Consider the following 20,985-nt stretch of genomic DNA (forward strand, 5'->3'; position numbering starts at 1 on the left):
AATTGGCACACTATTCAGAGCACTATGTCTCTCTCTTTTCAAGATGACTGAACAGCTTAACCACACCAGGGTCAACATATTCCACTCTACTTGGACCTGGTCCAGTTTGTAGTTGGAGTCCCAGAAGTAAACAAGCCAGTGAATCAGCACATTCCTAAATACACCTTGAGCTAACTTCAGTTCAGAAAGAAGATGCAACAGTTCAGATCCTGAAACTGAAGCATTAATATTGGTAAGCCTCCACCATAACTTCTTTTTAAAGAGTTTGTTTTCCTCCTGGTTGAGAGTAAAGGACCAAGATTAAGGGCTTGTCTACACAAATGATTAGTTTTCAGTAGCTGGGGTCTGAATATACCCCACAATAGCCTGCTGTGAACTAAATGCCCATGTGGACTCTGCTCCGCACATAAACAATTCGTTAGCACTCTTTGATCTAGTCCTCTTTGAGATGGGACTAGATCAAAGCGCATTAATGAACTGGTACGGGTCAGCAGGGTCCACATGCACAGTTAATCCACAGCAGGGTAGGTTAGGATATTCACACCCCAGCCGGCTGTGAACTAAATGTTCATGTAAATAAGTCCTAAGAGTCCTTTACTCTGGATATACTTCAAGGGAGACCATTTTGTTTCACTGGAAACTTGTCAAGTTACAGTAACTCAGTTCTCTTCTTTCTGATTGGCCCCACGGATAACTGAAGAACAAAACTTGAGAAAATCTGATTTGTGTTGTTGCCCCTTACATTAAAGCTGTGATTTTCAACTTTTTCTCATTTGCAGACCTCAAAGAAATTTTGAATGGAGATGTGGACCCCTTTGGAAATCTTAGGCATAGTCTGCGGACCCCAGGGGTCCACAGACCACAGGTTGAAAACCACTGTTCTATAGTAACAACAATCTTTTGCAGACTGCTTAAATAACCCCTGCATTAGAGGACTGGCAAAAAAGGAACAGTGTTTAAACTGTTGATTGCTCCTTCTCATGCTCTATCTTGTCCTTGTACTAAAGAGGAAGTCAGCTGACGTTCCTTGAAAGCGTCTTTGAACCCTAGTTAGATGGGAGATATTCTTTTTGGCTAACATTGCTAACACAACCTATGACAACCTATATTAAGGTCTAAACATACTATAATACATTAAAATCGTTAAAAAAAATAATATTTCATCAGTACATTTGCTGCCTACGTTTTAGAGTCAAACCATTCAACTGATGGAAGTCACTGGCTAAGTACCTGGAACCAGCGTTTGTTGAAGTGCTAAACCAGCTTTTGACAGCAGTAGCTTCTTCTGCAGATGCAGAGAGAATATTTTCTTCATTTCAGTTTATTCCACTAGTTCAGTTCAATGACTAGTCAATTCAAAGGTAAGGAACTGACTGGGAGCTGAAAAAGCAGGAAAGCTTGTTTTCCTCTTCCAATGACTGAATAAAAACAAGATGTCAGAGATCGACTAGCCCCAAAATCTTGAAGGACATGCAGACAAGAAACAATTACTTCAATTCACTATCTACAGACAGTACTTCCTTTGATTAATAAATCAGTTTGAATGCAAAACATGTTTTGATTAACTTACTTGTTTTTGTATGTATCCAACATATTTAAAGTAGTTTAATAAAAGCAATTTTAAAATGCTGGTTTTGTGCATTTAACTGAATTTCAATTTCCATTCAAATTCAGTTTGCCACAAATCACAAGTTAAAAACCAAAAACAAACAAAAATCATCCAATAAACAAGGAATGTGTCATTCTTCATTTTCTAACACAATAAAAATATAAAAATTAAGAAAATCTGAACATATGTTACAGTATAAAATTGCTAAAATAAATGTGAATAGATATAGTTTAGTAAAAAGTAGTACCAAAAACTTAGGGTAAGGGCTATATTTAATAGCAAATCAACATATTTCAATTGTTACCAACCAATGAGACTCAGCTATTATTTAGGAAAATAACTAAAAAGTACAAAAGCAAAACAAGATTAGAAGTGATTATTTAAATCAAGGTTTTCTGCTTGCTGATTTATATCATGATTAAAATCAATCCACTCTGGAATGAAGCAGGATCACATTAATCAGATCACCTAGCCCTTAAGTATTTAGATGTTCTGCTTACTGTGGCAAAATGAGGGTCAATCTAGCTCCCTTATTTAGTTATTAGGCCAAAAGTGCATTGCTATGCTAACTCCATTATATCTCAGTATTACAACATTTGTGACATAAGGTCACAAGATGGAAAAAAAAAAAATCACAACTTTGTGCAGAAGACCTGTCAAGGACCTCTATACTGTTTATGCACCATTTTAAAGGGCTTAAATGGTACACAGAGTCTTCATGCAGACCCTCTACAGAAGGGTGAATTTCACCCCAATCCTTAAAGATTCTACAACACACAAACACAAGAGAATAGGGCAGGGGTCGGCAACGTTTGGCACGCGGCTCGCCAGGGTAAGCACCCTGGCGGGCCGGGCCAGTTTATTTACCTGCTGACGTGGCAGGTTCGGCCGATCGCGTCCCCCACTGGCCGCGGTTCGCCGTCCCGGGCCAATGGGGGCAGCGGGAAGTCACGGCCAGCACATCCCTCGCCCACGCCGCTTCCCGCCGCCCCCATTGGCCCGGGACGGTGAACCGCGGCCAGTGGGGGCCACGATCGGCCGAACCTGCCGCGTCAGCAGGTAAATAAACTGGCCCGGCCCGCCAGGGTGCTTACCCTGGCGAGCCGCGTGCCAAACGTTGCCGACCCCTGGAATAGGGCAAGAACAGACTTTCAGTGGTACCTGAATTTACATGCTTTGGTATGGGTTTGTATCAGACCCTTAATAGTCTGTAGTATAACTTCTTTTATTTACAGTATTAAAAGTTGGATTTCTGTAAATATACCATTGGCTCCGGAGTTTCTTGAGGGATCTTTTGGATACAAATAGGCCAATGAACCCTTTAAAATCCTTCTGACCTTTGTATATATCTCTAAAGACATAGTAACACCATACTAGCTCAATATCCTGTGGATATAAAAACAGAGTCAATAATTGTTCAAGTGCCATTCAGGTGTATTTGATGCTTTAGCATTTTTCCTTTTTCACTGTAGGTGGAACCACTAAAACAAAGCACATAAAGACTTACGAAATAAAGTCTAAACACAAATCCTTTCTAACTTGCTATTTAACAATACTTGAAAGTGTTTACATTTTAATCTTAGTAGGATTCAGTTCTCATTACTTTGATCTATTCAATTAGTATTTTTCCCCTACCACTTCCTTAAACTTTAGTCATCCTCAGGTTAGATAAATCCATACATTGATATTTGGTAATCACTAGACACTCAATCACCAATTTGCAGTATTGATCAGCAGCTTTCACATTGACTGTGAGTGAGAAACGTGAATTCAATATCAAAGACTGAAAAAATAAGAGCAGCTCACCAGCTTTATAAAACCACATCAGATGTCCTATCCATCCTCCTGAAGCTTTAGCAAACCAAGCCCCGCTAAAACCTCACAACTCCTTCCAATGACAGGTGATGAGGTTTTATCAAGAAAACAGGAGATAAACTATCTGGTGTAAGAGGAAATCAAGCTCAACTTTAGGTAAAAGTTATACATGAGGAACATGGACATATTGGTCCATGTGGAATAAAGCAAAGGGAGTATATCACCTATGAAAGCCTGCAACTCATTCATTTATCATAGATGTAACTGACCTTGGGCTTGTCTTGGTGGGTTAGAGCCTGGCAAGCTGGAGTGTAAATCTGCTGCACACTAGCATGCTACACACAGTCTGCGTGCCACGGACGCTGCTGCTGTGCACTGGTTTTTAGCAACCAGCGGAATAAAGAACACTATCCCCAGGGTTCAAAAGGAATACTCTGAACTCTGGCACCGTTAAGCTGAGATCCTCTTTCTGAACACTTCTTTGAACCGACATCAGTCATTTAGGGAATCTCCTGGTGTTGGGATGGCTGAAGATTTTACAGTTGTCAACTGAAGGAATGGCAGAAAATCAAGAGACTTCAGTTATAATAACAAGTCCAAAAATAGACTAAGAGGGAGCAGAGCATGAAGACATGTTATCTGCTGCCAACAGAGATAACCTTTTCCATACCTGGTAGTAACACTGGAGGATTTTATGCAACTTTACTGGACACGCTAGATCAGAAGCTGATGTCTCATAATCCAAGCTGCAAGATGAAGAGACTTTGGCCTGGGGATGCAGAACAAGGCTGTCTTCCTGGGCTAGGCATTCTGAACACACCGAAGACAACCATGACAGATCCAGAAGATGCACATACCTCTACTACTTGGCCCAAACAGGAGGGATCAGAATGACACAGGCCTTGTCCTGTCTGATCACCAATGTACATACAAATCCACAGAATAGGAGGATTCTGCTCCAGTCTCAACAAGAACACATCTCTAAATGTGTTTCCATCGATCTCTGCTCTGAAGCAAAACTGAGGGAGCTTTGCATTGCTACACCTGCAGCTAGCCACAGAAAAGGAAGATACTGAAGCAACTGGGGCCAGGCTCTTACAATCTCACCTGTGAACATTCAGTGCCTTGAGGGGATGCTTGTGCAATCCCAACGCCCACTGCTTTTTGAGCAAGTTCCCAAAGCTCAGCAGCACCTTGGAGCACAACCCACAAGAGGTAACATGCAGAAACCACCTCAAGTATTATCAGTGTACAATTTATAGAAGCTTATTCTCAATTTTTTTGCTCCAATGGCATTTCAACTGGTTTAAAGTTAAAACAGGAATTTGAGGCGAAGTCTACTCTTAAAACATATTCTGGTGTTGTAACATCAGTTAGGGTTACTTGTGGCACCTTAGAGACTAACAAATTTATTTGAGCATAAGCTTTCGTGGGCTATATATATATATATATATATATGTTCCATTCTATGCATCTGAAGAAGTGGGATGTAGCCCACGAAAGCTTATGCTCAAATAAATTTGTTAGTCTCTAAGGTGCCACAAGTACTCCTGTTCTTTTTGCGGATACAGACTAACACGGCTGCTACTCTGAAATCAGTTAGGGTTGTGATTTTTCTTTTTAAATAACATTTTATACCAGCAAAAGCTCTAGCTTAGATGCAGTTATACTGGGGGGGGGGAGGGGAAAGTGCTTTTGTGGGTACAGCTCATATAATTATGGGGAACTGGTATTCACTATTCTGACAAAAGCACTTTTTGGTATAAGCTGCATCTATACTGGGAGAGTTTGCCGATACAGCTATTCCTGCAAACCTTTTTTAGTGCAGACTAGGCCTAAGTCTATTCAGGTCTTTTTCTACAGCTCAGGGCCAACACACAACATGGCATAGCATGGTTAAACGCAGGCAAACACTATTTTAGCCAAACAAAACTTGCACATGAATTCAACCTACTTATACAGCCTTTACCGTTATAGTAAGCAGTACCTCCCAAGAACAAAAAACAAGCAAATTTAATTCACCACTTGCTAAGAGTATCTCGACAGAAAGCAGATGTTTGGTGTGACACACTGAAAAGTTTATTCCAAGGAAAGCTAAGTCAGAGAGGCGGGGTTTCCAATTTGTTCTAAAAGCTGAAGGTCATGGAATTTAGAGTCACTATTAGATTGCTCTGCTCACACAGTCACTATATGAAATGTTTCACTTACCAACTCCTGTTAATAAGAATAAAAGTGTGGATACTGCTGCTGTTCCATAGAACATGATGCTGATATTATGCCCCATTAGATCAATATCATCAACTGTGTTTGGAACCAAAACTGGTGGTAACAAGAAGCCAATTGCCGTGCCAAGCTGTAAAAAGACAAACAAAAAACAAGTACATTTTCCTGTGAACACGAGCAATCAAAAGAACAAAGAAAAAAAGTCCTACACTGTGGAATACGGAGCTTATATTATAGCACAGAAAGTGATTAATAAGAATTACAAAGGAAAAGTGTTTCTGCATTGTACCGAAGGGCAGTAGTTATTGATCTGTCAATCTTACTGACAACCCACATCCAATATTTCCATAAACCAGTTTTCCTACTCTTCACTGCAATGCTACAGTCGGAACGTTACACACTGACAAATAAATTATATATATATGGAAATCCTTCTTTACGGAGGAAATTTCATACGAGAACACTGCTTTATGCACACACATTTACTTGGCCTGTCATTCTGTGACTGAATGTACAGTAGATCTAGACAGGACACACGTTTCTCTTACAGACCAGTCTTCCCTCATTCTTGATCATAATCCTGCATTTGACTTCACAGCCTGATGTTATAAAAGGGAAGTTCAGCATTATATTTTCACTACAGGATTAATCAGGAAGAGAAAGGCAACGGGGAAGGGAATGCCTTTGTAGAAACACATTTTCAGTTACTATTAAGCCTGATAAGAAGTGCCATAAAATACAAAAGTAGCAGGTTCATGTTTTGGGCCAGTTTCAATTCAGCCTCTAATTCAAGAAAAATAGAAGGCTGTGATTTAAAATTTGGCTCCTGGGGTATGTAAAACATTTGAAAATTTCTGCAGGCATAAGCATAGCATAGTTTCTTTAAATTTCTCTTGGTTTTGTCTCGTTACTTCAGCAAAAATAAACTATTTTCTTTTTCAGTAAAAAGTGAAACATTGTCCGTCAGGCTAGAAACCCCAGTGACTATTTCAAGTAGTTTAATTTCTATAATTATGTCCGAAAATCTTTGTTAAAAAAAATGCTAAGGATTCAAAGTCAAGCACTCAAGCTAGGAAATGCCAGAATTAAGGTTCCTTGTGCAATCTTAATACAGCCCTCATGTGCATATACATTATGATACAGTCTTTAATTATATGCTCATATGCTACTTTTTCCATAAGACCTGCATTGAATACAGAATTATTGATTTCTTCATGGATCTTTTTAATATTGTTCTTACTGTAGTACCTTAGGACCATGTCTACACTACAAACTTTTATCCCCACAATTTATATTGGTGTACAGCTGCCAGAATTAGTATGACGCTCGTGCACATGCATACTCGGCTACTTGCGTCAGCACAGCACGTACTCGCAAGGAGTGCTTATGGCAATGCAAAATTGGTGCACCAAAAAGAGGCATCCCAGTGTGTCCTGCACTGCCATCTGGTGCAATGCCTTTTGGGAATTTTTTGCCATGTGTTATGGGATAGAAATGACTCACCCAGAGAACTCTGGGAGCTAGAGATCAAGTTCCCAATATACAACATTCTCCATCCCATAGTACCATCCATATTCCATAATTTTCGCACCTTATTTTAAAATCTCACTAACCCACACAGCATTTTTTTGCTGTTCGCCATCTCTGACGTAAGCATGGAGCCTGCAGAGCTCTATGCTATTCTCATTAATTTTGCCAATACAGGACACTTGAACCTCTTGCACATGGAGGCCTAGAGGAAGTACCACAACATGGTGATTTCCCCAAGGACAGTCTGCTGAGGGACGTAACGCAAAACAATTTAAGGTTGTTGGTGCCGTTCACCGAGCAGCTGCAGAGATGGTGGAGCACTGCTTCTGGACTTGAGAAATGAGCACTAACCGGTGGGATCACATAATACAGATTTGAGACGAACAATGGCTCCGAAACTTTCAGACGCAAATAGCCACATTCCTGGATCTATGTGCTAAGCTCACCTCAACTGTCCAGCATGATAGCTGCATTGACAGCAAAGAGAGTAGCGATCGCACTCGGGAAGCTAGCAATGGAAATAATTTTGGAAAATCCACAGTGGGAGCCATTATCATGCAGGTGCGTAGGACATTAACTGTGTCCTGCTATGCAGGCCTGTGACTCTGGGAAACATAAGGACATAGTGGATGGATTTGTAGCAATGGAGCTCCCGAACTACAGTGGGTGATAAGATGACATACACACATCCCTATTTTGGCACCAGTCTACTTTGTCACAGAGTACATTCACAGAAAGCGCTATTTTCCTAAGGTAATGCAAGTGTTGCTGGATCATCAGAAATGCCTCACTAATATCAATGTTGGCTAGTCAGGGAAAGTGCATGAGGCTCGCATTTTTAAGAACACAGGACTGGTCAGAAAGCTGCAAACAGGAACATTCTTCCCAACCAGCAGATTACCATGGGTGAATCTGAAATCCCTCTACTGATTCTGGGGGCCTCAGACTTCCCCATCTCATGAAGCCATACACAGGCCACTTTGACATCACCAAGAAAAAAGATTCAGCTATCAGCTCAGCAGGTGCAGAATAACAGATTAATGTGCATTTGATGGATCCCAGGGAGAAAAATATCCCAATGGTTATAGCTGCCTGTTTGGCCCTGCATATCTGAGAGACAAAGGAGGAAAATCTGGCACCAGAGTGGAGATGGAATGGCTGTTTGCTGAGTTTGAACAGCCAGACAAAAGGGCCACTACTAGAGCTCAACTTACTCCTAAGGGAATTCTGCACCAAAAAATTAAAAGACTTTACACACAACATTTTAAAATTCTGCAAATTTTATTTGTCAAAACAACAAAATATAATCACTCCAGTCTCAATTATGTTGGTAATTTATTTCAAAATATCTGTCAACAAGTATGTCTGTAACAATACAGACAACAAATATTCAGGAAATGGTTTTAGACAAAAAGATTCCTTACTAGGCATATTAACACAGAACTTTGAGTAATAATTCATTTAAACTACAACACAGAAATTTATTTCCCACACCCCTCAGAAGCAGTGCAAAGGCTTGAAGGAGTCAGGAGTAACAGAGGAGCTGAGGAAGAGGGAAGTAATTGCTGGAGAGGAGCCTGGGAGTGAACCTAGAAGGTTGTTGGGTGTGGGTGGGAAAGTATGGAGCAGGGGTTTTTGGGGGGGGAGGGGTTGTTAGGGAGCCTCCCCTATGAAGACCCTGGCTGATCCCTAGCTTCTCTCATTCAGTCAGGCACACCTGCCCCTGTGTCCCTGTACCCCCACTCCCCATTCAGCCAGGCATATCTTCACATCCCAATATGTCTCTCCACCCTCACGCCCCTGTCCCCATGTGTCCCTGCACCCTCACTCAGCCAGGTATAGCTGCCCTTGTCTCCCTGCACCACTACTCCCATTCAGCTCCTGCCTCAATGTTGTCACTCTACTAGCTCCTGTGCTTACACCCCCGTCTGCCCCCCACCAACCCTTCTGAACCCCCATCTCTGTGATTCCCCCAGCAGCCCTGTGTGCCCCGCACCGTGCCTCCTCACCTGGCCCTGTGGGCAGAGCGCTGTAATGAAGGAAGCCTCTGCCCCCTTGTGACATTATTGATATAATCTGGGACCATATAGAACATGATTGCAACCAAAGTCCTGTAGTGGCACCAAATCTTGTATAAAGGGGGGTCAAATGAGGTGTCTAAGACAAGGTTATGGTTTACTGGTTAGGATTATGCTGTCTATATGGGTGTATCAATTTTGTAGTTGAAGTTATGAATATTGGCTCTATACTGTCTGTATTTCAAACTTATGCTATGCTTCTGGGAGATATCCCAGACAAGTTGGTGTTAGTTCTGCCTAGCGTGCTTGATGGCCCATTAAGGACCATCAGCTATACAACTGACCCAATGAGAGAAGGCAGGTATGCCTTGTAACTCAGCAAAGTATGCAGGAACTTGCCCATGTGACTCCATTTTGCTGTAATTTTCCACAGTAAGAACAAAGAGGTCTGGAAAAGACTATAAACGGCTGATGCCTCGTCTCCATCTTGTCTTCAATCCTGCTTCTTATCTCTGGAAGGACTTTGCTACAAACTGAAGCTCTCAACAAAGGACTGATGACCTATCCCAGCTGGGGATGTATTCCAGAGACTTGATTTTGAACCTACAGTTTATTTCATCACTGCTACAAGCCTGAACCAAGAACTTTGCCATTACTGTATGTAATTGATTCCATTTAACCAATTCTAGCTCTTATCTATATCTTTTTCCTTTTATGAATAAACCTTTAGATTTTAGATTCTAAAGGATTGGCAACAGCGTGATTTGTGGGTAAGATCTGATTTGTATATTGACCTGGGTTTGGGGCTTGGTCCTTTGGGATCGAGAGAACCTTTTTTCTTTTACTGGGGTATTGGTTTTCATAACCCATTTGTCCCCATAACAAGTGGCACTGGTGGTGATACTGGGAAACTGGAGTGTCTAAGGGAATTGCTTGTGTGACTTGTGGTTAGCCAGTGGGGTGAGACCAAAGTCTTCTTTGTCTGGCTGGTTTGGTTTGCCTTAGAGGTGGAAAAACCCCAGCCTTGGGCTGTGACTGCCCTGTTTTAGCAATTTGTCCTGAACTGGCACTCTCAGTTGGGTCCCGCCAGAACCAGCACTGTCACACCCCTCTCTCTTCCACAGCTGACTGATCCCACCCTTGAGCCAGCTGCCCTCTCTTCTGGTGCCACATCAGGCAGGTGGGTGAAAGATGTAATTGCAGCATGACCCCTCTCACGACTTCCCTTCGCCTCTCCATCGGAATCAATTATTCTGCCTGGGGCGGGGAATCTGCAGGGGGCATTAATTCTGCACTTGCACAGAACTCCCCCAGGAATGAGCTTTGGCTGCTGCTAGGAAATGTGTGGTGCTTGCTGTACATTTACAAGTGTCATGTGCTTTGAATACCAATAGGCATTCTTCAGTGTGTGCTGAGAACTACTAAAGATGATAATTTTATTCTCAAAAATAGAAATTTATTGAGTGTCAAAAATAATGCAGAAAAACCAATGTGAAAAAATACAACAAGCAATGCAATACAATCTTGAAAACATAAATTAGCAGAATGCAACTTTGCTGCCTTTCCAATTTCAAACATTTCTGTTGCTTTCAGTTCACAAACACAGTCCGTTGTGACTTCACAAACACTAACCCCTGAGAACCATGATTAGTGTATGTGAAATTGCAGTTTTCTTGCTATCCCCTGGCATGGAGTGGTACGGATAGGATGCAGCATGAGATGCCATGTGATATGCTGGGGGATATAGGGAGTTCTCTAAGGACTGCAAAGGGTGGGGAGTCTGAGATTTGTAGACTTGCAGGTCAACCAGGGTCTGCAGCATTTGGGTTTGCTGCCTGAGGAGACCCATTATGTCCCTGTGCATCTCCCTCTCCTTTTCCTGTTGGGATTTCCTCCTGTCTGCTCTCTCCTTCTCTGTGCCATCTGCCACACTGGCCCTCTCTTCACAGTCCAATGCAGCACTGACTTATAAGATCTCACTGAACAGGTCTTCCCCCAGTCTTCTGTCTCCTCCCTATCAGAGTGAGACGTTCTATGGGCCTGGAGGGGGCACCCCTAAAGGCCACAATAGCAGAAGCTACATATAAAACAGACATGTATCACTGGCTACACAGTCACAACAAAAAGGCAAGTTTCAAAACTTCCTTCCCTCATTCTGATAAAAACTCTTAAAAAGGAATGTTTACTGACCCTTCAGCTTTGGAGTGTCTCGGCACAGCACCGCCCTCCAGCCCCAGCCATGGTGAATATGACCAGGGGAAGGGGGAAATTCAGCTGCATGAAATAAATTTTTGGTCCCTATTCCATGGGTGTGAGTATAGGGCAATGGCACTGAATACTGGCACTATCTTCCACAGGCAGTGGTGGATTTGCTGATATTCATTCTTGAGAATGACAAAGGCACAGAAAGCATAGCTGCTACTGGTGTCCTGAAGCTGCCCAGGCCCGTATGTCACTAGTCAGTTTACTGCAATGGTGCCAGACAAACTCATTGCAGAGTGGCAGGGAAAAGTATCCTACTGCAGAGGAAAAAAACAAGGCAGCCATCGCCAGAAACCTTCAGGAGAGAATTGCTAAGTATCTCCATGAAGACCTCCATTGAGATCTCTCAGGAGGATACAAGGGACATTGTGTGTACATAAAGTGTTCTGCACGACGACCCCCCACCTAGCCCTATGGGGAAACAAAAAGCACATGCAAACGACACCTGTTTATTATACCCCTACCTCTTCTCATGCAAATTAAACAATGAAAAGTTAATGTGTGTGTCTTGTTAGCTTGGGCCAGGTGCCCTCTTTAAATTTAAAGATTATAAAGAAAAAAAATATATACACACACTTACCTGAGGTCCCTTCCACTTCATTGGGGCTCATACATGCTCAGCCGGCAGGACTGGACAGACTGTGGTGGAGTCTCGAGCAGGTCCTGGCTCATGGCATGGCTGAAGCCCCCATCCACATCTCCCCCACACACATACTTCTTTCTCTTCGCTGCTTATGGCAGGGGTCTCCGCCAAGGTGTCCATGATGGCGAGCAGGGTGCTGGTGGAGTGTCCACCAAATATGGCATGCAGCTCGTTGGCAAAGTGGTAGGTCTGTGGCTCAGAACCAGATTGACTGGCTTTGTGGGACACTTGCCACAGTTCCTTCACTTTCCCACGGTGCTACCGCTGATCCCTCTCACATTCCTTTGCTTCCATCCCCCATGTAATCTGCTTGTATATGTCCATGTTTCTATACCTCGTCTATGGCTGTGCTTGCCCAGCCCCTACTCCCCACAAGCGCAGGAGATCCAATACCTCCTGTCTATTCCAGGCAGGAATGCATCTAGTGTGTGGAGCCAGCATGGTTGGTTGGGCAGTTGCACACAAGAAGGGAGCGCTGCTAAATGTGCTCGCCAAGCTGGGCAATCAGGAAAAGGAACTTCAAAAATAAGTGAGGGATTTTAAGATGAGTAGTGGCTTCTGGTCTCCATGAACCCTACGCCGTAGAGTTCACAATTGTGACCAGAGCAGTTGCTGTTGCAGGGAATGGGGCATTGTGGGACAGCTGCTGAAGAACTGTTGGGGTCAACACAGGTCATACAATGTCTACCTCAGCTCCACACCATTAGAGAAGATGGTTTTGCTGTTTCATCATAACAAGGCACTCACATTGGCAGGAGACATTTCAGTGCTTCCCCAAATATTACTGATTTTTACTGAAAAATTCCTAGGTTTTACAAAAGCGATTTGGTTTTTACTGATTTTCACATGAACTTTGGACCACACAAGTACATGAGAATATTTACTATGTTAAGAAAACACAATAAATTAGGTAGACTAATTAACAAACACATCTAAGTGTAAACACAAGGGTGTCAAAGTAAGCCAATGCAGTGGAAGATACACACATGTACATACTGTTAACGTACGGGTCATGAAATAAACTGCAGCATTAACTGCTTTTAGAATCAGAACTGGAAGGGACCTCAAGAGGTCATCTAGTCCAGTCCCCTGCAGTCAAGGCCGGACAAAGTATTATCTAGACCATCCCTGACAGGTGTTTGTCCAACCTGCTCTTAAAAAGCTCCAATGATGGAGATTCCACCACCTCCCTAGGCAATTTATTCAAGTGCTTAACCATTCTGACAGTTAGGAAGTTTTTCCTAATGTCCAACCTAAACCACCCTTGCTGCAATTTAAGCCCATTGCATCTTGTCCTAGCCTCAGAGGTTAAGAACAACTATTTTTCTCCCTCCTCCTTGTAACAACATTTTATGTACTTGAAAACTGTTATGTCCCCTCTGAGTTTTCTCTTCTGCAGACTAAACAAACCCAAGTTTTTCAATCTTCTCTCATAGGTCATGTTTTCTAGACCTTTCATCATTTTTGTTGCTCTTCTCTGGACTTTCTCCAGTTTGTCCACATCTTTCCTGAAATGTGGCGCCCAGAACTGGACACAATACTCCAGTTGAGGCCTAATCAGCGCAGAGTAGAGCGGAAGAATTACTTCTCGTGTCTTGCTTACAATACTCCTACTAATACATCCCAGAATGATGTTTGCTTTTTTTGCAACAGAGTTACACTGTTGACTCATATTTAGCTTGTGATCCACTATGACCCCCAGATCCCTTTCTGCAGTACTCCTTCTTAGGTAGTCATTTCCCATTTTGTATGTGTGCAACTGATTGTTCCTTCCTAAGTGGAGTACTTTGCATTTGTCCTTATTGAATTTCATCCTATTTACTTCAGACCATTTCTCCAGTTTGTCCAGATCACTTTGAATTTTAATCCTATCCTCCAGAGCACTTGCAACCCCTCCCAGCTTGGCATCGTCCGCAAACTTTGTAAGTGTACTCTCTATGCCATTATCTAAATCATTGATGAAGATACTGAAGAGAATCAGATCCAGAACCAACTGCGGGACCCCACTCGTTATGCCCTTCCAGCATGACTGTGAACCATTGATAACTACTCTCTGGGAACGATTTTCCAACCAGTTATGCACCCACCTTATAGTAGCTCCATCTAGGTTGTATTTCCCCAGTTTGTTTATGAGGTCATCCGAGACAGTATCAAAAGCCTTACAAAAGTCAAGATATATCACATCTACCGCTTCCCCCCATCCACAAGCCTTGTTACCCTATCAAAGAAAGCTATCAGGTTGGTCTGACACAATTTATTCTTGACAAATCCATGCTGACTGTTATTTATCACCTTATTATCTTCTAGGTGTTTGCAAATTGATTGCTTAATTATTTGCTCCATTATCTTTCTGGGTACTGAGGGTAAGCTGTCTGGTCTGTAATTCCCCGGGTTGTCCTTATTTCCCTTTTTATAGATGGGCACTATATTTGCCCCTTTCCAGTCTTCTGGAATGTCTCCCGTCTTCCATGACTTTTCAAAGATAATTGCTAATGGCTCAGATATCTCCTCAGTCAATTTCTTGAGTATTCTAGGATGCATTTCATCATGCCCTGGTGATTTGAAGACATCTAACTTGTCTACGTAATTTTTGACTTGTTCTTTCCCTATTTTAGACTCTGATCCTACCTCATTTTCACTGGCATTCGCTATGTTAGACGTCCCATCGCCACCAACCTTCTTGATGAAAACCGAAACAAAGAAGTCATTAAGCACCTCTGCCATTTCCACGTTTTCTGTTATTGTCTTCCCCCCCCCCCCCTCTATGAGTAACAGGCCTACTCTGTCCTTGGTCTTTCTTTTGCTTCTAATGTATTTGTAGAATTTTTTTCTTGTTTCCTTTTATGTCCCTATCTAGTTTGATCTCGTTTCGTGCCTTGGCTTTTCTTATTTTGTCCCTCTGTACTTGTGTTATTTGTTTATATTCATCCTTTGTAATTTGACCGAGTTTCCACTTTTTGTAGGACTCTTTTTTGAGTTTTAGATCATTGAAGATATCCTGGTTAAGCCAGGGTGGTCTCTTGCCATACTTCCTATCTTTCCTACACAGTGGGATAGTTTGCTCTTGTGCCCTTAATAATGTCTCTTTGAAAAACTGCCAACTGTCTTCAATTGTTTTTCCCCTTAGACTTGCTTCCCATGGGATTTTACCTACCAACTCTCTGAGTTTGCTAAAGTCTGCCTTCTTTAATCCATTGTCTTTATTGTGCTGTTCTCCCTCCTACCATTCCTTAGAATCATAAACTCTACCATTTCATGGTCACTTTCACCCAAGTTGCCTTCCACTTTCAAATTCTCAACCAGTTCTTCCTTATTTGTCAAAATCAAATCTAGAACAGCCTCTTCCCTAGTAGCTTTCTCCAATCTTTTGCTTTCAACACTCTTACTTTTCTCAATTTGTTGCCTTTTTCTATCCTCCCGTCCCCTAATATTTGCAGAAAATTAACTTCACAATTTTCTGGGGAATGATTTTCACCTGTTTTTTTATTTTTTGTTATAAACATTGATAAATTCCCAGAAAATTTTAAACAAAATAAAAAACTAAAAACTTATAAGCAAATGAAGAAAGTCTTATCATGGAAAGTCTTACACAATCTTAACTATAAACACTGATACCAGCTCTGCCTGTAATAACCTAGAATGCATATCTAATTTAGCAAAAATAACAGGAGTACTTGTGGCACCTTAGAGACTAACAAATTTATTAGAGCATAAGCTTTCGTGGGCTACAACCCACTTCTTCGGATGCATATAGAGTGAACCATATATTGAGGAGATATATATACACACACATACAGAGAGCATGAACAGGTGGGAGTTGTCTTACCAACTCTGAGAGGCCAATTAAGTAAGAGAAAAAAAACTTTTGAAGTGATAATCAAGATGGCTCAGTGTACTCAGTGTACTGAGCCATCTTGATTATCACTTCAAAAGTTTTTTTTCTCTTACTTAATTGGCCTCTCAGAGTTGGTAAGACAACTCCCACCTGTTCATGCTCTCTGTATGTGTGTGTATATATATCTCCTCAATATATGGTTCACTCTATATGCATCCGAAGAAGTGGGTTGTAGCCCACGAAAGCTTATGCTCTAATAAATTTGTTAGTCTCTAAGGTGCCACAAGTACTCCTGTTATTTTTGCGGATACAGACTAACACGGCTGCTACTCTGAAACCTATCTAATTTAGGTCACTATGAGCCACAGGAAGGGAAAATATTTTAAATCCCGGTTACCTTTTTCAAATTCACCAAAGGCCTGAGCCCGCACCAGTGAAGGTGATGGGAGTTTTACCATTTTGTGGCCACAGGCAAAACACAGTGGGGATGCAGGGGAGCAAGGTTATGGGGGAAGTCTACATCCTCCGATCTTTACCTCTCCATCCCCCACACACTGGGAGACCTATTCACACAGGTTTCAGAGTAGCAGCCGTGTTAGAACAGGAGTACAAGTACTCCTATTCACACAGTGCAGCAAAGAAGATATGAGTATCATCATTACCAGGAGGCACTGGAGATGGATTGGCCATGCGCTTCGGCTGGAAATTGATTCCATCACCAGAATAGCTACAAGATGGACACCTGAAGGCAAGCAAAAATGAGGCTGCCCCAAAACAGCAGAGAGATGTGGAAGTTGAGCTGAAAAACCTGGGGCACAGCTGGGGAACCACTGAAAGACTTGCCAGAAACAGACAGGAGTGGAGGAGTTTCCTCACTGCCTTAAACGCCAGAGACATAATGGGTACTAACTAAGGCTGCGCATGGGTCACGGAGATCACGTGACCTCTGTGACTTCTGCAGTGACTGGTGCGGCTGGCTCCAGGGCTGCCCGAGCACATCAGGCAGCCCCTGGGCAAGCAGCACCGGCCGCTGCTGAGGCAGTTTGGGTGTGGGAGGGGGCACAGGGCTGGGGTGCGGGGAAGCGCTTACCTCGAGGAAGCTCCACAGAAGCTGCCGGAATGTCCCTGCAGCTCCTAAGTGGGGGAGCCAGGGGGCTCCGTACGCTGCACATGCTTGCAGGTGCCACCACCACAGCACCCATTGGCTGTGGTTCCCGGCCAATGGGAGCTGCGGAGCCAGAGCTCATGGCAGGGGCAGCGCAGGGAGCCCCCACTGGCTTTCCCTCCCCCTAGGAGCTGCAGGGACACCCGGAACTGAGTAGGGAGCTTGCCAGCCCTGCCAAACCTCCCCCTGCCCTAGCACTAATGGGGGTTCCAAACCACCCCCCAGTCCCTGCGGTGCCCCCCCCGACCACCACCCCAGTGCACCCACGGTCCCCCAGCCCAAGTGTTAGTTAAGGGAATATAGTACAAGTCATGGACAGGTCATGGGCCATGAATATTTGTTTACTGCCCGTGACCTGTCCATGACTTTTACTAAAAATACCCGTGACTAAAACGTAGCCTTAGTACTAACTAACTAACTCACTCTTATGGTGGGGTAAGAAGACTTCCAGTTGAACTTCCACAAGAGTGAAATTACCAGCTCCTCTCATGAATTCTCCAGTCGTCCTGGCAAGACTTCTGAGGCTCACCAAAGGACAATCCCAGTCTGTTCATCCTGAACAGGTTCATCAGACCAGGACTACAGCTGGTGAGAATGAAGACTTCTACTTGAGTTTAGGAGCATGAATGGGGCAGACCCTCTTGCCTACCCCAAGCATCCCACCTCCATATGGCGTCCCCCATAGAAACAACACATGACGGTTTGAGATGTGGAGTCATGGATGTGCGCAGGGAATGGGGGTAATCAGTTCTTAAAGGGATTTCACAGAGCTAATGCCTAAGTAGCCTAGCACACGAAGGCGAGCCTTGATGCAAGGATGGCTCGACTCAGGACTGGATGATAGTTTGCCCCAGGCTCACCCTCAGACCACAAGCCCTGCCTACATCTCCACATGACTTTCATCCCCCACCATCTTCTCCCCCCCACACACACCCCTGATGCTGCAGTATTATAGTAGTATTTGTTATAGTATTTATTTTCTCTGCTTTTTGTTTGGGAAAATGATAATCACAGTCATTTAACATAAAGCTAAACAGACCTTTCACCTCATTACAAGTCTCAACTAAAGCTTGTTTCTCCATTAGTTTTTCTTCACTGCTTACCTAACTTTCACTGGATTAGTGAAAAACTCTATTAAAAATTGAACCATGCTGTACATATTTGAAACAAGCTCTTTGTAAGTTACTTGGTGATGTTACCCCAGTTTTATTCTCTGATATGGTTTGTTTAAGTACTTGCCATATTGAATTATAAGGGACAGATAATTTAGCTTCTATAACATTTATTTAGTTTAAAAGAAATACATCAGCCAAAACCTCCATTAAATTATAATCAGCCTCTAACACCCATGTGCCCTTGAAAACTTCAGAAAAGATGCTGGATCAGAGCAGTCAGGTTTCTGATACAATGCCAGCAGATTTTCCCCTATGTAGGCCTGCCACACTCATCTGCAAGGAAAAAAACTCAGTTTGTGGGGAGGATGCACAAAAAAGTACTGGATTTTAAATCTCGCCTTCTTGTGATAAAGGATTTTGCTGTGTGCGTATCAATGGAAAATCTCTCTTGGGTCTGAATTTTCCTCATTCAAACAACATCAACTCTGTATGCTATATTACAAAAGCGAGCACGCAAAAATACAACATTATCAAAGTGTGTCCCGTCCCTCCCATCAGCCCCTTCTGAGATTTTACCCAATTTCAACCAGATTCTTCTCTTCCCCTCCTTCTGTCTGGATTTCCTTCACCTTGATTTCTCCCTTCTAAACCATGGATTTGTGGCTGCTGCACTGATGAACAGTGACCTACCCCTCTTCCCCCACGACTCAACCTGGCATTTCTTTTTTTTAAAAGAAGGGCACAAACCTGACTCCCACCTTCCTACACAACCCATTCCTCCCCCCCTCCCCCGATCTTTTGCTCCCTTTCCCCTTTAGCTCTCTCCCCTCCCCTTTGCCCCAGGTCCTCCCATGCTCTCCCCTCCGCTCACCTGGTTGCCCAGCACGGCCACAGCGCAGGCAGTGGACACTTCCTTAGGCCCAAACCAGACAGCGGCGATGCGGGAGGGCAGCCCCAGGATGAAGACCTGGGCCACCGCGCACACGGTCTGGGCCAGCAGGGTGAGCGGGTAGAGGTCCTGCCGGACGCTGGCACACTTCAGCCAGGCGCCCAAGCAGTTGAGGCCGGAGCCCAGCAGGGCGGTGAGGCGCAGGCCGCGGGTGTCCAGCAGCCAGGTGGCCGGCAGGATGAGCGGCACGTAGGCCACCATGTAGACCATGGAGAGCCAGTCCACGCGGGTGTAGGAGGCGCGGTAGAAGTGCACGAAGACGCTGCTCAGGATGCTGTACTGGATCCACTGGAAGGCGTTCACCAGCGAGTAGAGGCTGAACACGGCCAGCACGACCAGCCTGCGCCGGGAGAGCCGGATGGGCGGCCGCGCCACGCCCGAGCCCGGGGAAGGCAGCATGGCCTGCGCCTCCGGGAGCGCCCCAGCATCCGCCCCGGCCGCGTGGCTGCCGCGCTCGGCCTCCTTCCCCGGGAGGAACCCATTGGGCTGCGGCGGGGGCCCCGCCAGCATTTCCCCCTCCTCATCTTCCTCCTCCGCCCCGTCCCCAGCCATGGCCGCGCCCTCCCCGCCCAGCTTCCCGCGCCGCTCGCCGGGAAACAAGGCACCGATGCCCGGCGGGGAGAGTCCCTGCACCAGTCCTCTCGCGCACGCGGCTCTTCCCCGGCCCAGCAGGCTCGCCGAAGCCGGTCGTCCAATCACAGGAGAGGGGCGGAGCTCCTACTCCATCCTTTCACCGTACCTATGGAGAGCGCCTGCGACCTCCCCTTGCCCCTCCCGCTCTCCCCGTGCCCGCGGGCACTAAGCCTGGAGCTGCCCAGTCCCGCCCGCTGCCCCCGCCCCTCCTCCCACAACCCGCTGGAGGGCGAAGGGCCGGGCCAGGGAGGTCACAGGAGGGCGGCCGGGCCTGAGCCGGGACTGGAGAGAGGGTCTCCCCCCGTGGGGAAGCTGGGAGCCCAGCAGGGAGGCAGGATCCAGCCCCCTGCCCCCCACAGGACGAGCGGGAGGTTCCAGCCGCCCTACCCTAGCAGCAAGACTCCCCAAAGAGAGGAGCCCCTCCCCGCATGCTCATGGTCTCTGCCCCATAGGGAAGATGGAAGTGATGGGGAGAGGATCCAGCCCATCTCACCCCCCCCCCCCCCCCAACGACCACTTCTCTAGAGGGAGCCAGAGCCCAGAAAATGTGGGGAGAGGAGCCAGGGACCTTTCCCTGCTGAACACCCTCTGAACTGGGGGAGCCAGAGCCCAAATGGGGATGGGGGAAAGTGCCAACCCCTCTTGCCTGCCAGCAGAGCTACTGTCCAGGACAACCCATGCTCAGGAGCAGGTGGGAGATGCGCTTCAGCAAGGGTAGCCATTGACTGTAGTGTATATCCTGCCTGACTAGGAGTGAAGAAAGTCTGGCCCACAGGCTTTTTCAACCTCCCTGCCCCATCAAGGAAGATCCCAGTAGTAATGGAGAGGATCCAACCTTTTTGCCCCTGCAGGAACCCTCTCCCATCAGGGAGACAGGTTCAGGTTCTACCCCTCTGCCCTATTGCTCCCTTTGGGGAACTAGAGCCCCCAAAATGAGAGAAGGCATTCCCTCTATACCAGGGGTGGGCAAACTTTTTGGCCTGAGGGCCGCATCAGGTTTCGGAAATTGTATGGAGGGCCGGTTAAGGGAGGCTGTGCCTCCTCAAACAGCAAGGCGTGGCCCAGCCCCTGCCCCCCCCCCATTTCTCGCCCCTTGATGCCCCCCCCGGACTCCTGCCCTCCTCCTCCTGTTCCCTGATGCCCCCCCTGGGACCCCTGCCCCATCCACCCCCCCGCTCCCTGTCCCTG

At 45.1% G+C, this 20,985-nt stretch overlaps 1 protein-coding gene across 1 annotated transcript in view; it reads right to left on the reverse strand.

Annotated features, from left to right (window-relative positions):
* Nucleotides 1-19,731, reverse strand: part of FLVCR1 (FLVCR choline and heme transporter 1) — a 29,951-nt gene extending 10,220 nt beyond the window's left edge. The window contains exons 1-2 of the mRNA XM_065401799.1: nt 19,087-19,731; nt 5,633-5,777 (exon numbers count right to left, since the gene is read on the reverse strand). Coding sequence (XP_065257871.1) covers nt 5,633-5,777; nt 19,087-19,716 — 775 coding nt within the window. The 5' untranslated portion in view covers nt 19,717-19,731. The remainder of the gene's footprint in view (nt 1-5,632; nt 5,778-19,086) is intronic.
* Between the last annotated feature and the right edge of the window lie 1,254 nt (nt 19,732-20,985).

This window comes from Emys orbicularis, chromosome 3 (genome assembly GCF_028017835.1).
Source record: "Emys orbicularis isolate rEmyOrb1 chromosome 3, rEmyOrb1.hap1, whole genome shotgun sequence".
In the NCBI taxonomy this organism is placed as follows: Eukaryota; Metazoa; Chordata; order Testudines; family Emydidae; genus Emys; species Emys orbicularis.